The 23595-nt window shown below is 38.4% G+C and overlaps 1 protein-coding gene across 6 annotated transcripts in view; it reads right to left on the bottom strand.

The window, feature by feature from the left end:
* UTRN (utrophin) overlaps positions 1–23595 on the bottom strand; it is a 392954-nt gene that overhangs the window by 208472 nt on the left and 160887 nt on the right. For 5 of the 6 annotated variants that reach the window (XM_030021907.2, XM_030021906.2, XM_041125129.1 and 2 more), the window contains 3 exons: positions 23074–23279; positions 21440–21594; positions 16023–16212 (listed from right to left, as the gene is read on the bottom strand). In XM_030021907.2, coding sequence (XP_029877767.1) covers positions 16023–16212; positions 21440–21594; positions 23074–23279 — 551 coding nt within the window. Of the gene's footprint in view, positions 1–10976; positions 11195–16022; positions 16213–21439; positions 21595–23073; positions 23280–23595 lie in introns of those variants that run through there. The other variant, XM_030021908.2, reaches the window with a different exon arrangement.

The raw sequence follows: 23595 nt of genomic DNA, 5'->3' as shown, positions 1-23595 counted from the left end.
CTCCTTTTGCAACCTAAAATTTTTGTAATATTCAAGCACTTCTATTTTCAAACTGGCCCTTAATTGTCACCTCAAAGAACATCTGTACGTTGTTTACATATAGACTGGCATAATTTCTAGCAGCTCTTACATGGCACAAGAGACTTACAGCGAACATGCTGACAGACAAGTTTATTAAATATGCAAAAGTAACACAGTTAGACAGCTTCATTTCTTCTGGTTTGCAGCTGTTAATTTTTTGCTCAGCATATAATTCCTCTCTTTTTCTAGAATAATATTCATTAAGCTTCAGCACAACCAACTGGAACTTCCAGGGAACATACACCTTCTCAACAATTTACTGGACCTCAATAACATTAAAGCCTGCATTTGCTCACTAACAAAATCTTCGTTGCCTCCTCAAATTTTGATTAGGAACCTTGAATATTAAAAGATTAACATACTTAACCCAGTGCATCATACAGTCATCTTGGACTGAAGCATAACCTTGGCTTATTCCTAAATTCAACTGCCTTAAAGATATTAACCACACATTAGCCAAAGCTATCTTTCATTCGGTTATCACATTTTTCATTGTTTACTTGTTGCATGGAATCTCCACGCAACTGTTCCTTCACACCTCTTCTAGTATGAACAGATTACCTGTTAACCTAAAACCAGAGGTTCACTGTAAACACATGGAAAAAATTAGTTGCTCTTCAGCCACACGACAAGATCATTCCACTGCAATGCACTACGGATCGCTGCTACCGTCTGCAGATCAGCATGTGTACTAACAACTACTCATGTTCCCAAATGAATATTGTCTTTTATGCCACAGGAACAGGTTAGTAGCTGTAGACAAGATCAATTAGCTGTCGTATTACACAAGCAGACTACAGTTCTACCCTCCTATTGCAGTCACTTACCAGCAATGTCAAAATAAAACCATGCTCTAAGTTTTAGCAACGCTATTCCCTCTGACACTTTTCCTTTACTGAATCAACCCTAATCCATAACTGAAAATAACTTTTAGCTGGTACCTTCAATTTATGAGGCTGCTTCAGACAAGGAAAAGCACTCCTGAAGTATAGAAAGCTAGTCTATATTTTAGACTTCTCCACTCAAACATATTATTGAATGATAGTTTAAATAGGAGTTTTTTTTCACAGGATAGAAAGCCTGCTAGTCCTCACAACCTGATCACAACTCCCAAAGATTTCTCCACAGTCACAAAATCCATGGGTTGGTTTGGGGTTTTTTTGCACTCTTTTCCAATTAAAACACCTGCTGACACCATAATTCAAAGGGGGCCCATATTTTTCATGCTGTTTGCTAAGAACATCCCTCCCCTCCACCCCTCATTTCAGTCACACAGCCATGAGAAACACTTGCAAAATGTGTATTCAGGTTTTGCTGGCAGAGTGTGAGTTTCTCCCTATGAAACAGATGATTACCACACCTCTGCAACAGAAAAAAGGAGAGGCAATACACTTGCTTTCCTCTAAAACAATACAGCTGTGCTCTCCTCCTCAACCCATAGCACTTGAGAGCCCTGAAATCTTAAGTTTATCATTCCAACAGTTAGACAGAACTCAGTCATCTAGCAAAAAGGGAGTTTAGACAAAATGAACATTTAAAAAAAAATTCTAACCTAGTCCAAAAGTCATAGAATCCACTTGTTTTCCAACTCTAAACAATTGTAACTAAGCCTATGTAAGGGCCTTATCACATCAGCTTGAAGAGAGACAGTGCTCATTGAAGGTCATGTCCAGGTCCAAATTCTTCAACAAAAACCTCTCAGTTGCCTCCCTTATTTCCATTTAGAAGTACCCTTATAAAGAGGAAACAATATTTTGCTTCTCTATTATAAGGGATGATAGTCTTACACAATCTGCCCATTTGGCTAAATTATCTGCTTACACATAACAGCTGAATTGTTTAAGACTATATTCTTCTCATTGATGGCTATTGGAAGAAATTCCAGAGCTAGTTTATCACTGCACTATTGGGCTATATGAAGTGACAGATAATGGCCTGCAAATAGATATATAGCTATTTCAGTGAAAATAGCTGAGGGACTGCTGTTAGCTCCTAATGCAAACACATAGCAAAGAAGTGAAATTCCATTGAGAGGATTTTCTTTTTTCTTTCTCGCCTCATTTTTCCCCTCTTCCAAAACAGGGAAGTGTTGTGCTTGCTAATAAAGAAATACTAAGCGGGGCCGGGGCGGGGTGGGGGCAGGATGTATTTTGTGTAATCTGTAATTTTTATTCCTTTATTATGCTTCCATCCTAATCTCAGAGGAACCCAAACATTAAGAAGGGGGTAACTTTCATTTAAAATCTGAAGTTTAAAATTTGCTTTCAGTAACAGAAAGAGGAGAAAGACATTGTTTCAACTAGTTTACACTAGTTTGCAGTGTTGGAACTTGCAGAAAATGAATACTTCTCTTTGTAGCAAACAATAAGAGAGAATATTAAACAAGAGAGTTACAGTATTTGATATGGAACATTCAAAATTAAACATGAAGGGTGACTGATTAGTTCAGGGTTAATAATGCATTCTTCCTTAAAAGAAAAAAAAAAAGAAAAAAAAAAAAAAAGAAAAGAAAAAAAGCATAGTTCAAACCGAGTCCAAAGATGGCAGGTGACAGAAAGCAGTGACCTCATATGACTGTTCTAGGACCACATCCCGAAACCCAGCACAATTAGCACTAATTGGTCAGCAGTCTCAGCCTAAATACCAAGAATTGAGCAAGCACTGAAAACCAAAGTCTCCACCTCTCCCCAGGAAGGATGCTCTCTTCAGGTCAGAAATTTGAAACACCAGTGCAGAGAAGCCAGCACTTCCCCTGTTAGCACAACACTGGGCCTGTAGATACAGAGCTCGTCAGCAATTGAGGAGCATCTACAGCATCAGCAGCATTTCCATTTGTTACTTCACTTGCGGCACCTACCATATTTACCATACACCAGAAACCACCAGTAAATATAGTTTCACTACGACTATAAAGAATTGCTTTCTGTAGCACAACACAGGACATCAATTATCAGGAACACCATTGACATCTTCCACCCACATTCAATTTCCCAGCTATGCAGGACTGCCTAAGTTACTTCTGCTTGGAAGTAAAACGCTTTGCAACAAAGTATATCAAGAGTGCCCGGCATGAAAACATCACAGGGCAGCCAGAGAGCCACACAGGTCTGCAAGCAGTGGATATGAAATAGGAAGCTTGCAGGGCAACTTTGGAACATGAAGTCTCATAGCAGTTTGTCTTGATTAAAAACAGAAAGGAAGGCAAAAGGGAGGGCAGAACTATTCCAGAGTCCCTGATGACTAGCAGCAACAGGACAGCTTCAAACAGCACTATTTTCCCAGCTACATAGTGAGCGCAGGTTTCTTAAAAATAAGCTCAAACGATCTGCGTGAGGCAGAAGACAAGAAAGACAGTCAGTTCTTTAGATGGGAACTGGTGAAGTACTATGCTGTTTTAGGCACCTGTTTTACTGCTTCAGGACTTCATGAATTTGGGCAGGGTAATTGAGCCCTAAGGGAAAGAGGAAAAAAAAAAAAACCTGCTCTCTGAAAAATGGCAGCAATCAAAAAGCACTGTGGTAAAATATTACAGTAAGATGGTCTCATATATCAAATATTGATCCAGCTCCTGTAAACACGTGAAGTTCATGGAAGTCAATTTTCCCATTAATCCTACATTCATGCCTTAATAGAACTACCCCATATTTTATATTCGTTTTCATTCTCGCTGCAATAGCAAAATATTTGCAGCTAAAAAATCAGACTTGCCTTTAAATGTAAGAGGATTCTAAAAGCATGTCCTGAAATATTTCACTCATCTCTCTCTCCTCCTTTCCTCCCTTCCAAAATACTGCTGAAACGCTATTAAAAAAAAAGTTGTATCTTAGAACCCATCTTCTCTCCTGTTAAGCTGCATTCTGCTTGCAAACAGGAATGATTCGTGCAGCAGTTAAAAATACTGGATTTATGAAGCTTTATGTCCTCTCCCTTTTTGTTTCTCCTTGTCCTCTCACCTTAGAGAAACCATTTTATTTCTAGAGAAGCCCGATACATACACAGAGCACTAGAGAGCACAGTCTTCTGTAAAAAAGGGTTTACAATAAAGTACCCATTTATTATACATTTTCATTTGGCACTGATAATTAGACACATGGTTACGTTTAGGTCAGCTTCATTACTCAAGATGTGCACAATCTTTCTCTGAAAGGGGCTAGTGGCATGTTCTTTTTGAGTTTTGAAAACATCATCTGAAAATGCAGAAGTAAGTGGGGGAGGGCCAGGTTAGATGACAGGAAGTTTTACACTATATTAAAGTGCCTTCTCATCACAGCCACAAAACTCAGATATGCACCAAATGCCTGACTGTACCATATTTTTACCATTGAATTTACACTACAGCAAAAGGATTCGCAAATGAACACGTGCTATGGCTGTACAGCAGACTCATAGCAGGCCCAGATTGAGACCAAAATTCAGCAGAGTACTAAGAATTTTTCACATGGGGTAAAAACATGAAGTTCCTTTTGATAGGAAGTAGGCAACAGTCACAGCTGAAAACTGCTGCATTATAGTTTTGGCTATTTCAGTCTTCACTCATAAGCTAATAGGGCACTAGCACAGAGTATCATAGAAAATCGCAAGTTGGAAGACCTCTGGAGGTCACACAGTCAAACCCCCTGCCAATTTCAGGAGCCAATTTCAAAGCTAGGTCTGGCTCCTAAGGACCTTATCCACTACAGTTTTTAATACCTCTAGAGATGGAAATACAACAGCCTCTTTGCGCAGCCCACTCCAGTGCTCAGCTACACTTGCTGTGCAGAATTGTTGCCCCTACACCCAATTCCCCTGCTGCAGCTTGTTCCCACTGCCTCTTTTCCTTTCACAGGGCACCTCTGAGAAAAGCCTGGCTCCTTCTCCATATTCTGTAACAACAACCCACGAGGTAGGCAGTGACAGCATTTGGAAACCCCTGGTACCAATCATGGTATTCTAAACATGACCTCATGAGTTCTACGTAGACAGGAATAATCACTTCTTCCTACCCAATAGCTACGATCTTGCTCACACAGCCTGTACCAATACATTGAGTTACTCCTTCTCACACACAAGAATTTGCTTTGGGGTCTTTTTGTTGTTTTTTAAAAACTTTATGGGATTCCTGTCAGCCAATCCCTCCCTCTTGAGGCCCCAGTGAATGGGAACATATTGACTATGCCTCCACAATCTGATATCATTCACAAACATGCTGAAGGTGCACGCTGTCGCACTGTTCGCATTCATAACAATGCTAAACAGTACCAGTCTCAGTCCCAACCCTTGAGGAACACCAACAGTCCAGCCAGTTTTCTTGCCACCTTTTGGCTCATCTGTCCTGTCCATATACCCCCAATTTGACTACCAGAGACTGCGTCAAATGTCTTTCTAAAGTCAAGATCAGGGAATACTACTGCTTTTCCTCCATCCAAAGACACAGCAGCAACTTTCTTGCAGAAAGCAATCAGGTTGGGCCCTGGCTCTTCACAATCGCCTTGTTCTTTTATGCTTGGAAACGGCTTAAACTAAACCATTGCTTGGGGACTTACTAAAACATTTTCTTTAAGGACTGAGAACACATGGGTTCTTGGGGAAAAAAGATTTAGCAAGCTCCTAAATCTGACTATCAAGACAATACTCTACCTATAAGTTTCTCCTTGAAATTCTGCCCATTCTTCTCGGCTCCATCTCTAGTCACAACCAGATTCTGCATCTCTGGCAATCACTTGTCTTCATGAACCAACTTATCCTATCCTCAGAAAGAAGAGGGGAGTTCTCAGAATCTCGTGTCTCTCTGGTTCATCAAAAAATATCCCTCTGATATCCCACTGCTTCTTTTTTTTTTTTTTTTTTTTTTTTACCAGATCCCTCCAAAATTCCAAAGGGCATTAATCCAAAACATGCTAAGAGTTAACAAATGACATCTTGCCTACAGACCAAAGCCCCTAGCCATCTTTGTCACTGATAAATTGCATACGAAGGTGCAATCTGAAACCAATGGAGAATTAAATTCCATTATAGCTATTATATTTCCAACTTGAATTTCATTTGTTGTCCATATTTCTAGTTTTCATGTCTTTTGACTTACTGGATAGCCATTTCCAGGCTTCACCTACCTACCTCATTTTTTTAAAAGCCATTAAAAACTTTCTCCCTTCAGCCTTCCATTGCTTCTGTAGTTACTGTGATTATTCTATAAATGCCAGTAACAAATCAATTTTCATCTCTCAAGACTTCCAGATGTCTATCATTTCAAGTATTCTCCCACTAGTTTTCAGCTTTCCAACTTTTAATCCATATCCAAAAAGAAATGATGTCCATCTCATTCATTTTAAATTATCATTGACTTATGTGCATTCTTAGCCTATTCACGTTTCTCCAAATGATAAGGTTTTCTTGTCCCTTCAGTCACTAAACACCATGTTGCACTTAAAGCTCTCTAAGTCTTCATTAGTTGTATGTTAAGCATGTTCTGCTTACCATACACCCAAGTCATGTTTCATCCCATTCCTGCGCATACATTATCTCATGAAATCACAACGGATGCCAGTTCTTCTACAGTCATTTTCAACACAAACAAGGTGTGGATGTTTGGAGGTGAAGTGGTTACAATTTACACTTCTCAGTTGTTTTCTAAAGCAGTAAATCCTAAACTCATGAGATGCTGATCATTAGATATTATTTACTAAATCTACTGTTTCAAAATAGCCTTTTTTTTCACCAGTGCACTTTTAGCCTCCTTGTATTTCAGTAGATAACAGTCATTATATCCAAAGTTCCCTTTAATTCTAGCCTCCTCCCTTCTATAAGGTTTTATGGTAGATCTAGATCTATTTAGAATGTCCTTTATACGACTAGAACAATATCAAGCACTCCAGACTTAACTTTCTCATCTAAAAAAATAGAAACTGTCTGCATAGTTTAGCAATGCTTTTGACAACAAAGGCATTGCTTCATTTTCCAACCAACAGCTAGCTTAATATAGTAGCCTACTTCAGGACATGCTTCGAAAATTAACTTCTGTTCTCACTTCTACTGCCCAATATATATGTACTATGTCTCTGCTGTAATGCCTTCTCTTCATCCACAATTGATTACCCTGTATTTCATACCTGAAAGTGATCAAGTGCCAATGATTTATTTTCTAAATCAACTTCAAGTCATGTAGACATTAGAAAACTTATCTTCGTTGAATTCACTGGAACCAGGATTAACCTACTAATTTCTCAACACAGCCTTTCACACCTTTTTGCCCCACTACCCAATGACCTTCACATTTTTTCAAAACTTCATAGGAACAGAGCCTTTGCTGCTGCTCTCAAAATTCAACATAATGTAAACGTCCTCTGGAATGTGATCACCAGTATCAGAGCAAAAGAGTATTTTGGCTGACCCAAGCATTCACTGTGCTTTTAACTCCCTGTGGTTTTATAAATTTAACACTAGCCATAAAAAAATGAAACAGCAAAAAATGAGAGAATTGCATTTTAAGTTATGTATTCATAAAAAAGGACTAGAAGATACATGTTTCTGATGCATCATTTCTCTTCACAGCTGAGGAAGTCAGGAACTCACCTAAATTACCATGTATCACTTCAAGAGTGAAGACTCATGTTGGATTGGGTTTGAGATTTAAAGTATTTTATATGAAGGGGGTTGATTATTTATTTTTAAAGAGTGTTCTTCTCAAGAAGTCATCACAAAAGAAATAAGAAAATACTCTCAGCTACTAGCTATTTTCCTCAGTCTGTTCTCCAGTGGATGAATGCCCCAGTCCCTGAATGCTAGCAATGTATTTAAAAAATACCCCAGTCAAGTTCCACAACCAGGATACATATTTCAAGGCGATCATTTACCCATCTGACAGAGATGCACTATTCTTTCATTTCTGTCAGGGAAGTTAGAGAAAGCTTCCCAATTTTCTAGTTCATTTTCATAAGTAATATTGTAGTTCTGGTCTCTCAGAAGAGATCTATCGATTTGTACCTTACTATGATTTTTTCTGTTCCCAATGGAATTCTAAATTCATTCTTGTCTGAGCTAGTTGGATATACCTAATAGAAGACATTCTTTAAGGAACAATCGCATATTAGCAAGAACACAGAGCAAATGACAGCCCTTATGAAACATTTTTCTGGTTGTTCACTTTGAGTGTCAAAAAGCTGCTAGCAACAATAAAGCAAGTCTTATTACACATTGTCCTGACAACATAATGCTAAATGTACACATTTTGCCCCAGTATGCCACTAATTTCAGTGTAAAAGAATCAAATAGCAATACTAGTGAAAAGTTACATCTGGTAAAACTCACCTCGGTATGAAGAAATCAGCAAAAGAAAAAGCAGCAAAAGAATAACCTAAACCTTGGATTTCCTTTTTTTCAGCAATGCAGTAATATGTCAAAGTGTTTATTTTTGTTTCTGCTTTTAAGAAATTTGCCAAATGAAGACTACGACTGCTGAGTACTTCTATTACACAAAGCTGCTAATAAGAGGAACAATTATGACTTTCCCCAGTACAGTTCAATACTAAAGCCTTCTTTATTCTTTTCTAAACACTGCAGTTTAAAACAAATACTAACTTCAAGAATTTCATTGGCACTTTTTTTCACATTTATTTCATTTGCACTCTGTTATGCTTCAGAGGACACTTCACATGAAACATTTAGATGCTAGTTCATAAAGCAACTACCATGTACACAATGCAGAAATTCATATACTGTATAGTAAGTAGCTTCTCTTTGGCAGAACTGAACTATATTAGTGTATCAGCAGAGTTCACAAGACGTGTACGAACTTGTGAAATTCCGAAGACAGAAGTATACAGAGCACTACAAGAAATCCTTCCTGACATGCTGTCATAGTTGCTTTTAATTTGTAATTTCCATACCATTTTCTCATCAAAGTATTAACATTTCCATCACCAGACTCCCATATATCATTGCCTTACATTGACACCTGCTGGAAGTGACTGGGATTGTAAATGATTCCTTTTTCCTCAGTAAGTGTCGGATTTAACTCTACAGGCAGACCAACAATTCTACTTTCAGTAAACTAAGCACAGACATCTGAAAAAACTAAGCTGCATGACTTTTTAACAAACAGAAAAACATACAGTGTGTAATTTTAAGCTACGCAAAAATTCCCAAGGCTATCACTGCATGGATTCTCAATCAGAAAATATATTTTAATAACAGCCTTTGAGAAGATTTTTACTACCCCTTGGGTAGATTTAAACTCAACAAATTAAGTATCCAACCATTTACTAGGCTCTCAGCCTAATTAACAAATAATTATTACTGCAAGAGTCACTAAATAGTTCTTGTGTGACAAACATCGTTACAAACAAGCTTATACACAAAAATGTGACTAAATAGGTTTTAAAGCACTTTTAATTTCCTAGTGCTTGTGAAAAGGCAATAAAAACCATGTTTTTACACTAATGAAAAAAAAATTGCCTTATTCACAAAAGCTAACAGGCCAGTTTAATGATAGAATTGATAAAGACAAGAATAACTGAAGCATGCTCGTTAAAATAGCTTGTATGCATACAAACTACTGTCTATCATTCTTCATAATGAAGATACATGTCTTAGTACAGCTTTGTAAAAAGTAGCACACTGAAACACCCATTTGAAAACAATGTGATTTTCCCCATATGCCAGAACTTCCTCTACAAGCTTCACCATTATGAACCAGATACCGCATTATACCCTTTTCTTACTTCCAAACTCTACTATAGAGGTGGGATCTCTTCTACTTGATGTCATTTTTGTATTTCTTACAATAGAAAACACATTTCAGATTGAAGCAAGTACAGTGAGTGATGGTGGCTTTGCTTTATCGTCGAAACAAGACGTGGTCACGCACTTTGGTTTTCACACACCTTGTACGCAAAACTCGGGTGTAGTTTCACCAAAACACACAAACAGTTTTAAAGTATCACAAGCAGCAAGACTAAAAAAAACAAGTTCAAAGGCAGCCAAATAGAATTTCTATAAGGTTATGTCAGTATACAGCTGAAGACCTCTCCAATTTTATATTTTTTCTAAGTTACTAAGTAGGATCCTTATATTAAAGTCCAATAATACAGCACAGTATGACCGTTCCACACAAACACCAACACTGCAGCAGTATTAACTTGTGGACTTTACAGACCAGTTTGATTTTTTTTTATTTATTTATTTTAATCTGTTGAGTGATCAACCTACTTAAAAAAATTATTTTTACTACGTAGCTTAGATAATTACCACAGTATTAAAGTTCTGAACTGCAGAACCTGTGCAAAAAAAAAAAAAGTAAACACAGTCTTGGTGGAAGCAGAAATAGTCAGCCACCAAAACAGGTAACAGCAAAAACACCAATATGAGTGGTAGCCTATGTCAACATGCTTTTCCTCCAACTTTTCCTTATTTTTTATTTCTGAAACAACTCTATAAATACAGGCAGGTGAAGTAAAAAATTTCATGGCTGCGTATTAATCTGCTGAACTCATTCCTAATTAAAAGTTTCAAAAAGCTCAAAAGCAAAAACACTGGGCATAGAAGAATGCAGTTATTCTACATAATGGGTACCCGGGAGTTAAAGTACTGCATTTACCACAAATTAACCAACTCCTTTGGAAAAGGATATGTGGTAGTATTTTACAAAAGATCATTCAATGTTAACAGTTTCCTTCCGGACACTTAAATGGCAGGCAAGAGAGCACTTTTTTTAAAGAATGTATCCCTCTGACAAACACAGGGGTTTTTGTATTGCATTCTTTAACAAAACACACACGAGAGCATGGCAGGCTTTAAAAACACACTAGATACTGCCAAAAATATCTAGGCTCATCCCATTCTTACTTTCTTTTCTTTTTATCTCAGAAAGACAACAGAGTTAGCATTAAACACTCTCAAGATTTAGGGCTTATGTTTCTTACCTTACAAAGCTTCTGGTAACGGGGAGAAGAAACTGCCATCCTCTGTAAACGATGCAACAACACCACAACTTTCTGCAGAGACGTTCTCACGACAGCCATCATTTTAAGTTTGCCACACTTCTGAAGACACCTCAGAATTTGCATTATAAATGAAGAGCAACTATCATTTCCTCCCGGTCACTGGACAATGATTTGCCAGCTTTCTGAGCATGCTCTCTTCCAGGACTGCTTTTGCGAGCCACAGGCTTTATACGTTTCAAAGGCAAAGGAGGTTGATACAGCATAAGTTTCTCTCCCAAAATAACCCCGCGAAACAAATGCAAAAAAAAAAAAAATAACAGCCTTCACAGATCCCTCTAACCGGTGCTGCTCAGGTCTGCTTGTGCAGAGGGTAAATGAAGTTGTTGAGCAGCCGAGCGTCTGCCACCGTTCAGGAGTGCGCTAAATAGCCAGGAAGGGTTATTAATTTAAGCCTGAAAGCTGCAGGAACAAAAAAGGAATTCCTTCAGGAAGACGGCTCCAGTGTACCACAACAGTTGTTCTCCCCTAGTAGCTGCTTTCTATCGGCAGACCAAGCATTTGCTCCCTCACTCTGGGAAAGGATGCTCTCGCTCTCAGACTGAACGCAGCTCTGGCAGAGCTATGGAGAGTCAGTGAATAACAGACTCTGTTATAAATCTTGAGAGAGGAGCAGAGGAATACCTGCCCTAATTATATCAGCTATATGTTAAAGGCTATTAAATCATACAGGAGCTTCTCAAAACTAGATTACCCAATACAAAAGGAAAAACTGCAGGGGGTAAACCCCTCTGCTATGAAAACTCTCTTAAAGCTAATATAGTCAAAGGGACCTCAAAGGTTTTCACTTGCACCAGAAAGTAGGAATGTTTTTCAGGAGCTGTTTCCAATTAAAACCTTTTCCTGAATGACTTACTAGGACAAGAAAGAATAGGGTTTTGACAAATTAAAAGCATACAGTTGCACCATCACCCCTTTTCCTAGCCATCCTTGAATCCAAAGAGCTAATACCATTTTGATGCTTTTCCCATGACAAAGCAGAATTATTTAAGCCATCTACGGATGGCAGTAGGACATTCAAGAGCATGGAAGTGTTTTGCTACCAGCGAGGCACTCCCAATGCAATACAGCCAACATACCCCTAGGTGTGGCGATACTGCAGCGTAACAAGAGACAGCTATTTCTTATTACTTCCAAAGGTGCTATGATGAATCTACTTAAATCTGTATTAGAGAGGCTGCTGTAGCAAAGGTTCAGGAGGCCATTATCAACACAGTATGTGGTAGACACCATTACAAGTAATTGTATTATTTAATGTGCATATTGCCACATGAACAGGTACATACACTTCTCAAGCACATCAATCAGCACAGTATGGAGGCACCAACTACGGGTAGCACGACAAGTTCATATGATCCTAGATAATGCATCGCTTAGATGCCAGTGCATTATACACTGCTTTGCCTCTTCTCAGGCACTTTCCATCTGAGGGGATGAATGCCAGGTGCAGGTTCTTCATAGAGCAGATTTAAAAACTTCTCCCATCCAATTCCGCTAACAAAACCTTTTCATCCTTATTTGTAGAACTGAATCAATGTAAACACCTTTTACCTGTACTCCTTTTTGTTCCTGATCTGTCCAGCACCAATGACAACATCATTCTGAGGAAACAGAGCCTTCATTCCACTCTGTATACAGAAATCTTACCACCTGTGTTCTCCACCTTGCCAGACACCTTCTTTCCTCAACTTCACCACTTATTTGAACCACCCCCCTGTACTCCATTGCTCCTGACTTGTATCAACTCTTCTCTCCCACCACAAGCCTGTTCCTTTAACCTACCAGCTCTAGCCTACCCTCATTAGCTGACATGCTGTAACCAAACATCTTTTGAAGAAGCCTTTGAAGCAGCACAAGTCCAAAAACACCGAGGCATTCAGAAATCACTGTGCAAGAGCTCAAACCTCTTCTGTGTAAGACAGAACCCACGGTCCACACCTGCCTTCTTTCAGGTCTGCTTTTTTCCTTCCCAGCTAGCAGACAAGTTTGAATCAAGCAGTGAGACAAACAAACAGCCCACCACTAGTCATGTTGATTTTAATTTACAGTAAAACAAAACTTTCAAGTTATTTTGAACACCTTTACATCTGCAGGCACAAGACTTCACACACATTGACCCAGCATTACTTCTTACTATTTCCTAGCTCATTTTCTGCATCTTGCTTCAAATTAGGTTTTAACCTCTTTCAGGTGGCTGCTAAATATTTTCCAACAGACTGGAATGTTTCAGCACTAACCTGAAAGGAAAGTCGTCTGCAACATTTAGATACTGAGAGAATGAATTAGAACGAGTGATGATATAATTGTGAATTTCCTCCTTTTCAAAAAGAAATTATTACCACACTCAAAGTTTGCATTATTTACATAGTACTGCTGCTGGCCTCAGATGTCACAATGGAAGGCAAAAAAAGGCTTCAACAGTGCCCAGATCACTGATTCCACTGTAGAGTAGCTTGAGCTGCAGCCAAACAAGATAGCCCCAAAATATAATGGAGGATAGTCCTCCCATGCACACACACAGATGACAGTTTAACGGATGATCCTATTTTGAAAAATACATGACATATAAGAACAACAAAAATTCATCATGTTTTGTCTATGTTCAGCACAAATTTCACCAAGAATTTATCACACCTTAAACTCATAGTAGTTTTACTCAATGCACAGGCCTTGGGGGCAGAGGCATCTTCACATAGAGCAGAGAAAGTCACAAGCCCTGCATACTTCTTAAAACCATTTAGAAGAAATACTTCTTCATATATTCAAAGCACAAAGAGAAGAACATTGTTATTTTATACCACTCAACAGGGGAAGAACAGGAAATGATCTTTATTTAATCAGATATTAAGCTTAAGAACTTGCAAGGGAGTGGGCTGGATTTTTTTAAGGTACAGCAAGACATTAGAGCTTCATTTTGTTTTCAAAAGTTTATCTCAACAAATATTTGAAAACAGAAACATTGATTTTTTGAGTGTTTGCCAGTGTCATGATATGAATGTCTTCAGTTATATTTAAAGTGCGATTGAAAGACAGTAGGGAACAAAGTTCATTTCAGAAGCCGTTATGCTATGATCGTCTTTGACATGCTGTACTTCCTTTGGTAGTTGAAAAAAGCTTACAATATTATGTAAAGTCATGGGTAAGTTAAGTGATTATGCTTCACGCGCACAGTGTATAGAAGCATACAGTCACAGAAAAAGATGGACAGTATCAGGTAACGGGATGCTGAACAAGGGGAGGCCATGCCCAAGCACCTACATCTGCCTTCTCAATGGTTACAAGCCAGGACAATAGGCATGGTCAAGAGCTGGTTGACCATAGACCATAGACCTTCTCCACACAGCAGGCAGTCTTGCCCAGCAGTTCTCCCCTCACACAGCACAACTCTGGCAATTTTAACCAGGCTGCAGTACAATGAAGAAGGGCGAACAATCTTCCATGATCAAGGTGCTTCACAGCTGCATAGAGCCAACAAGCAAATTGTGAAATAACAGCTTTATCTTGGTGTGATTGACTACGCAGAAGGCAAAGTAATGCAGAAATAAGTCTACGCACAGCACTGCCTCATGTTGTTAGCCTCCTGTGGCCCCATTCTAGCTCTTCCACCTCCACTACATTACTTGTTTGGAGTTTTTTGCCAACAGAAAAGTATAATATTAACTTCTAGGTGTTGCCATTACAGACTAGTCTCAGCATGAGTTACCTGACTGACCAGAATCATATAAACATTGGTTAGTGACATGTCATCTTCAACAGACACAAGCTTCCACAATATATTGTTCTCTTCCTTATGATTACAGTGAGTAGCTTGCTATCAGATACTTTAAACTGTCTTGTTTCATTTAAATTCATATAGATATGTTCAGATTAACAGCACTACTGAAAACAGCACTTTTTTTCATTATAAGCTGTTCAAACCCCATGAACTTAGACCACAGGCAACATTATTCCAAACCCAGAGTGCAGGAGTTAGTAACTGATCTAGCCACCCAGTTCTGTGCATATCAAAATAACTGTGCTAAATGAGGCAATCTAATTGAAAGAAAAAAAAATATTAAAACATTCAGGAGAAAGATGACACATGAAAAGCGTTCACATCAGGTAAACAGGACAAAGGAAATTCATATATCTTAGAAATACAAAATCCTTTTAGCCAGTGATGCTCAACCTTTTGCTGCCACAGACTCAAAGATAGTAATTTTTAGAAGAGCTGTCACGTCTCCACACCCTTTCCTCCTGTTTTCCTTCAATACACTGTACCCTTAATGCAGACTGAACTCAGCTCCTCTCTCTCCCTCCTACCTCCCCAAAGGAGATGTATGGGATATGCAAAGGCAGGAACAGCCCAACAATGTGGTACTCAGCTAGTCCGTGCTTCTTAGACAGGGAGAAGGGATCTCCTTTCTAGATTTTAGACAAGCTAGGGTGTCCATATATTAAAAAGGACTGTAAGTGGTGTCAGTTAGTCTCCTCAGTTATTTCTCAGGTTTCGAGTCTGTGCCCTGCACGGGAAGGAAGGCCAGCTGGGGAGCTGCTGGGCAGCAGGAGAGGGAGAAGAGATGATCCAAGCACGACAACTTCTTGAATTGCTGTAAAAGCATGAGTAAGGCAGCAGGCAGGGATAGGAGACAGTGCAGCCCAGGAGGGCTTTACTTGGAGGGAAGTAGATTAAATAGTTTGGTTGGACAATCACACAACATGACTTGGTTTATATCAAGTATACATTCCTGAATACAGTCACCCTCCAAGGACATTTAAGAGCCCTCAGTGACACAGATGTCCACTAAATATGTGTTTCAAACCTTAGGAAGAAAAATCTGCTTCCTTTACACACCTGACTTCTAAAATACTGGTTTTTAAACACCTTCCAATAGGCTGCAGGTTTCCCCACTCTAGTAGATAGCTCTCCTTTATAACTTTTGGCATTGAGAAAAAGCATGAATAACAGCAGTATATTTTGTTTCTTACCTGCATCTGCTTTCTGAGTTCCCTTATGCAGGCACTGTCCTGAGCAGTGTTCTCACGCTGGGATGCATCTGCTAGAACATTAACTGTTGTCTCTGCCTCTTGAAGCCACTTTAGGAAGCTCTCCAGATCCTTGTGTGAGGCCTGTACTGTCTTCAGCTCTGTCTCCAAGAAATTCTGCCTATCAACAGCTCTGAAAACAAGACAAGTGTCAGATTATTCCCCCATAACATACAGCATTACATACATCATAATGAAACTACTAAAAGGAAATCTGAAAGTTATCTCTCTCAAGAAACTATACAGCTGTCACAGCTTGTTTTATCAGTATTTATATCACTTTCTCTGGTTATAATATCTATAGCTACCCATAGATGTTCTGAACTGGTTATATATGACACAGCCCATTTTAAAAAGGCATGTGGAAAAAACAAAGTTATTAATTAAAAACCTAGCTTTTCGAGTATTACCATCATGGACTTATGCTACCCCAAATGGTAGAAGTGTTATTCCCATGTGTGAAAAGCATGAATGCTTTTCCTCATCAACAAAAAAATCATACAGAATAGAAGCGCTGAGGGTTTGAAGGATTTTTTTCTTCCTCTTTTACAGTAGGCAGAAATATTTCCCTAAATTTCTAAGAGTTAAAGTGCTGAGGGATGAAAAGTCAAATACCTGTTTCTCTCTGCTAAAAGACAAGATTTTTGATGCTATCACTTAGAATAATACACTGCCATCGTAACAGCCAAGCCACGCTCAACATGCTTAAATCTAAAAAAAGACTGGCAGAATGTAGTCCAAATTTTCAATCAATCCAAAAGATCTCTGGTTGGTACAAACACAAAAGTTTTTGTTTGTAAGAGGATTTTTTAAGATGTAAGGAACTCATTTAAAACCTTTGGATTATATTGTTGACAAGCAACTTCAAAAGATTTCCTAGAAAAAGATCACATTGTATTTCTGCATAACAGAACTGTTTCCTTGTCATTGAAATGAAACTCAGATGAGAAACTGTTACAGTCACCTCTGATTAACAATATTAATTAAAGCATGACAGACTAAATATCATCCATTTGAGGCGGTTATTCTGCAGTATCCCTTTTCCCAAAATCAGGACAAAAGAAAGAAACAAGCTGTCCCACACCAGCACACTGTACAGAAATCCCTAACAGGAGTACTATCTAGAATGCTGCTGCTAAATAAGTAGCAAGTTCAATTTTATTTTCACATCAAGCACTAATCATATTGTAAGATTTCAGGGGTAAAGTAATATTTAATTTCAAGTACGACAAGGCCAAAACACTCATCATTTGATATTTTCACATGAGTTGAACATGTTTCTCCAGACAGGACCAAACTTATGTGTCTTCTGCTTCCTCCTAGTCTACTTTGGCTTGCTTTCCTCCTTGCCATGCTGTGGCAACAGTACTGCTCAGCAGCATTAGGGAATCACTGTGTTTAGAGTCACAAATTCAAAAGTAGCTAAAATATTCTTTTTAGAAAAGAAGCTATAGATGTTCATTACCATTCAGGATGGTATTTCAAAGCAGGTATTCTGGTTTACTAGCACATCAGGAAAGACAGATGCAAGGAAAAGCTGTTTTCCTTCAAGGGCAGTAAGAAAATCTCATGCACTTCCAATTCTGCCAGGCCTACATTCCTAAGTATGAGCATAACCAACTGAATTTTCTAGAGACTACTTGCAAAAAGATAGTGTTGCAACCCCCACTTTAGGAGCTTAGGTTTTATGTCACTTGTTAATAATTGCTTTATCCAAAATGAGATTGTGTGAATCACTCCTGACTTCATGCTCACCCAAGTTTTGGCTACTGGTAAATGACTAGTAGGGCAAGAAACATTCATTCTTGCTTCTCACTTGAAGCCCTGGAATGCTTCACCCACTCTTGAGAAAAAATAATAAATAGCATGCTAGAGATCACAAATGGTATGATAGATATTGCCTAGAAAAGATAACAAGCACCAGCTCAAAAATTAGAGCACAGCAAGGAACTGCAAGAAAAATGTAAAGTAAAAGCAGTTATAAGCTCTGACTTCAAAACCCTTTCCCTCTGCAGGGATTTTCTTCCCTAGCAGGGGGTTAAGGCCAAAGGTGGAAGAACACGAGTGACAACAGGAAGAACAGACTGGTAATAAAGGTGACCTTCAAAGAAAAAGAAAAGCCCCAAAGGATGAAACACTGTTAAGTGACCCAGATCTCCAAGTCTACGTACTGATGTACTAGATGGGACTTGAGACAACCTGAACTTTGTAGCTAATAACATTCATTGAAGAATGACATCTTCAGCCTGAAGTTTTAATTTCTCAAACTTTGCTTGGTTGAAATTAAAGGAAAGAATGAAATCCTATTACAGTCCCACTGCTGTCATGATATTTGAATTAAAGCTGAAAATCATCCCTTTCACTAAATACATACTCCAGCAGCCTAAATTAGCAGATTTACAACTAATGTTCTAAGATTACATGGGTGCTTTTAAAGAGGACCTGTATAGCAGTAGCAAGCAATACAGAGCAGACACAAATACTTTCATTTCCTTCCAGTAAAGGCTAGAATGTAAATGTAAAATAGAAAATGATGGAGAGTTCTGTACTGCAGATTAATGACTACCCCTTGCTATAAAAAGATGACTCACATTTTCAAAGAATTCTAATACAATTAGAACAGTCTCAAAAGACAGAGGGTCCTTCCAGGATGTAAAACTTAAATGTAAGGAGAACCTGGAGAATCCCTTACAAATGTGGCTAATTTCATTTAACACAGTGATAGTGGAGAAGGTCTAAGCAGATTCTATTAGCAAAGACACAGCCAAGAAAATGAAAATTGTAACTCTATTAAGTTTTCATGGCACTGTTTCAGATTTCCACCCAATTATTTTTTCAGATTTAAACTAAAAACCTGCAATGCATACAAGTGTGTGATAAAAGAAAGTCAGAAAATAACATCTGAGACTGTACGGACATCAACTATAATCCATTACTGAGGCAGCAGAAACACAAAGAACTACTACAGTTTCACTCTAAAGTATAAAAACAGAACATAAATAGCCACTGGGCAGAGTATCCATTTTACACAATGTCAAGCTGGGGAGCTTCAATGTCTTAATGCCAACAGTTTTAAAATAAGCTCCTTCAACTTTACATGCCATGGCTACAGTCTCCCTCGTAGTCTTCTTGTGCTATTCAGGACTGTGATTCTCCAAAGTGATGTTACTAAGGTCCCGTTCCAAAACCTCCAAGCATGGGAACAAATTGGTATTTTAAAGCATTATGCTATAAACGCAGATCTGCGCTTATAAGAAGCCGTAGGGCCACATGCGTGCTCCATATACAACCCCTGCATGTCCTGACATCTGCCACATGAAGTAAACCTTGTCACTCAAGGCTCACTAGTATTTCTATTTATTGCATTTAAAGAAAGTATAAAAACCTTCATTTCCTTAAAAAAGTGCTTTCACTGCACATTCTCCCCTTTTGATTCTACTCTGCTGCTCTATGGAGTTACGCTGAGCAGGTCCATGCTCTGGCTACCCACTGGCTCTCGGAGTTCTCCTTTACATTCTATCCCTAGTTAAAAAACAAAGCAGATACTCAACTTCCTAAGGCTGGAGACTGCAGAACAGTAGCCCTAGTGATAATTGAGGAGCTTCAGTTATACACAACAGAATGCAGTTGCTTATTATTCCAGACTTTAAGCAGATTCAAAAATAATTAGAGGCTTCCAGGCAGGACCTCTTCTTTCTGGTCACCTGCTCCGAGTGGTGGGCAGTTTTATGCCAGTTCTAGCCAAAACACTGCAAAGTCTGAATGTAAATGAGACTACTACAGAGCTGTAGCCTACTGTTACTGCTAATCCAACAAGGAGCTGTTTCCCCTCACGGTCTAATTGCATCTTCATCCCCAGATGTCATCATGACATTAAGATGAAGTTAATGGCATTTTTGGAAAAATTATTAGTTTACTGTGAGGAAAGAAAGGATAATCTGATGGTGAAAATGCTGCAGCCCCTAATCTTAATGCAAATGAAGGGTCAGGAAGGGCTGTTTCAGAAGATGACCTCATCACTACAACCTAGTTCAGAAAAAGTAAAAGTAAAAAGCCAAGGAAGTTTTGTCATGTGCCAAAGCCTTTCCCACACTCTACTGGAAGTTGTCTGAAGAACCATGAAAACAAGTCATCCGCATCACACAGAATAATTACTAAATGTTTCACTCACTTAACAAATCCTATCTTACATCTCAAAACATTTAGAGATTAACAAATTTTTATTCTCTCTCAAATGATAACATGGAATGAGCCATACAAAGTTTTGCCTATTTTGTACCTCATCCCTCAGTGGACATAACCAGGAAACCAGCTGCCACATCAAAGGCACAAAATGACCATTTTCCTCCAAAGAAGGATAAGACGACGTTCTACTCTGCTTCTTTCATTACCTACTTCTTGCCACTGCAAAGTTCTCCTCTCACTCCCCAGGATATAACATCAACTTCAAAGGCATAGTTACCTAGGATTTTTATTCCCTTAACTGACATCTCATTACAAAAGCAGTTTCCCCTTTTACATGCACATATATGCACACTTACACACAGACTTTGGTTGTCATCTCCCCCGCTCCCATACACACAGGAACAATTTTCTCTTCTGTCCCTCTAACCACAAAGTGTATCATCTTTTAAGCTGCAGGCACCGAGTCAGACACTATTCTAAATGTTAATTGTCTATCAAATACTAAAAAGAATTTCTGCAGAGATTAGATTACACTACAGGAAAAAAACATTATACATAGGGAAACACCGTATTTTCATTAAGACATATTTGCAAATATGTCTTAATACAGGATGAATAGAAAAAAGTAAAGTTCAAGTATGTCTCCATTCCTATAAGCTCAAGTATTTTCTATATGGGAGTGCTAGAAGCACCGCACTCAGGAACCCAAAGCGCAACCCCATTCAGGGGAAGTTTCCATTAGATGAAAGGCCATAATGAATTAATGCGTTGGAAGACCAAGCTGAATACTTACAGCCTTATGAAAAGAAAGCACAGCAACAAACTACAAAGACATAAAGCATACTAGCATCAAGGAACAGGAGAGGAACTGTTCAAAGACACTTAGAGAATAATAGCCACAAGCACACCTGAGACCAAACATGAGACAAGTACTTTTTTTTTTCTCCTTAAAAAAACCACCACATAAATGGGATGCCATATTGAAGCCTTCCGTGGTGAACTGTGATAATTTCAATCATCAAAACTCAAAACAGTTTCACTGTAATTGATTAATTACCCGCAGTAGCCCTAAATGCGACAGTAAAGTGGACAAAAGAGACTGCAATACACGTGTATACATAGGATACAAGTTTAAGACACAAACAGCTACATATACAATGAAACCTTGTCATTACCTTTGGTTCAGATTAACCCAACAAGTGTTCATTTGGTCAGTGGTTTCCTTCACCCTCCTGGTATCATCATCACGATACTCTCGAAGTAGTTTATTAGAAAGATCATTGAATGCAGCTACCGTGATGTCACCTCTATGTAAATCCTGTACTAACAGCTAAAAAGCAATGAGACAGAGTAAAATAAAAATCAGACTATTTTTCATGTTATGCATTTTACCATTAAACCCTCCTTTTTGCTTTTTTATAAAACAAAAAAGTGCATATTTTTCATCTAGACGAAAAAATCTTAAGAAGAAAATCTACAGATACTAAGTGTCCTGACAATGAACCAATCAAAACACAAATAGGTGAGGAAAAATTATATTTGCCAGAACCGCCAAAGGCTAGAAAAATCCTCTTCTGTGTTTTACTGGCAACACTTCCATATTTTTAGTAGCATGAATAAGTTTAAATTATGATAATAATGATATAAGCGGGAGCTAGAAGTGGCATAAGTGGAAGTGTGCAGCATGAGAATTTGATTTCATTGTTCTGTGGGGTTTTTTTTTTGGTTTTAAATGAAGAAAATACTTTAGATGTGTTTGCTTATTGTGGCAGGGTATTCATAAGGTGCCTTGACTTTACAGAATCCTGACCTCAAGTTTATTTCTAAATTAAAAAAAATATATTTGAATATATATATATATGTCCAGTTATATCTTATGATCTCTGTACTACATGTTTGGGCACAGGCCTACTTTCACTTAAGAAAGCCAAGCAGACCTAACAGTCCATTGCCCATCCCCTGCTCCTGTAGAGAAAGACGATGAAAAGCACGCAATTTTACTGTTTACTGAAATAGCTATGGATCAGTGAGGAATTCTCAAGGTCATACTCTCTGCTTCTTTCCATACCGAGCTGCACCCCTATATTGTCCCTTCATGAATATATATATATATATACGCACACACACACTTTTAAAACTTTATTATAGCCCTGGTCTAAATACTGCACTGAAAAAAGCCCCTCCTCACTGATTTGTCTGTTTAGTTCTCATCCTGTGCTACCTACAGCCTGCCCTTTTTCTGACATCCACCAGGACAAAGGACATCAGACTTACTGATATATCACAGCAGGTTTGCTGTAATATGAAAAAGCAGCAAAAACTGCATGGGATTGGGAAAAAAAAAAAAGAAAAAAAAAGCAGCGTTGAATATGCCTGGCACCTATCAGAAGTAAAATTCAGGATAATTTTAAGTAGCTTGGTCCATTCCTGGATTTACTAAACTACTGTTAATAGGTTTCTGTGAAGTAACACATCCCACATTCTGTGGCTGTATGATTAAAATGTTATTGGTCTGAGGTTCAAGCTTTTTGCATAATATAATTTATTTGATGCTACACTATAGTCATTTCAACTACACTTACAAAAAGACATACACACCACCTGTTTCCCTCCCAGAAAGCGATTCTTAGGAAGTCTTATATATATATAAAAAATAGACACAATTTAGAATATATCATGCCCAAAAAGGGACAGAATTGCCAAATCAGTCCTACAACTAAAGAGTATATTTGCGTATCAATTGAATCCAGTAGCATTGGATACACTGAGGAGTCTGGTATGGAAAATAAAAAAGTGTAGATTGTCTCACTTTGTTGTCTGAAATCTGTTTGGCAAGCATCTCTCTTGAGGCCTGCAGGAGCATACGCAGACGGATCTCACACTGCTCCATGAGGTGCCCCATTTCTTGCCTCTGTTCATCCCACTGTATGCTGTCTGTCAGCATGTATTTCAGCTGCTGCTGCCGCACCTCCACGCCATGCTGGGTATTGTCCCACTGGTTCTTCACCTTCTCCACTGTGGAGGACAACACAGAATAAGAAAAACCTGAGGCAAACAAACAAGTAGCCATAATAACTACCACTTAATTCTCAGGAGAAGAGACAATAACATAATTCATTCTCAAATACAGTAGTTTACATATTCAGTATTTTAGTTCCCCATGTAGTTTACACATTCAAGCTAGGAAATGAAAAATGCAGGTGTTTGGTTACCTCTTGTTTAAGCAGTTCAGCATACAGGTAACAACTATTATTTCTGGAATATTTCAAAGGCCTTATTTTACTTTTTAAGTACACGCATGTGGGAGGCAAATCTGCCCCAGCTGCACTGC

This window comes from Aquila chrysaetos, chromosome 8, assembly GCF_900496995.4.
Source record: "Aquila chrysaetos chrysaetos chromosome 8, bAquChr1.4, whole genome shotgun sequence".
Lineage (NCBI taxonomy): Eukaryota > Metazoa > Chordata > Aves > Accipitriformes > Accipitridae > Aquila > Aquila chrysaetos.
This window is presented reverse-complemented; position numbering and strand designations above follow the sequence as displayed.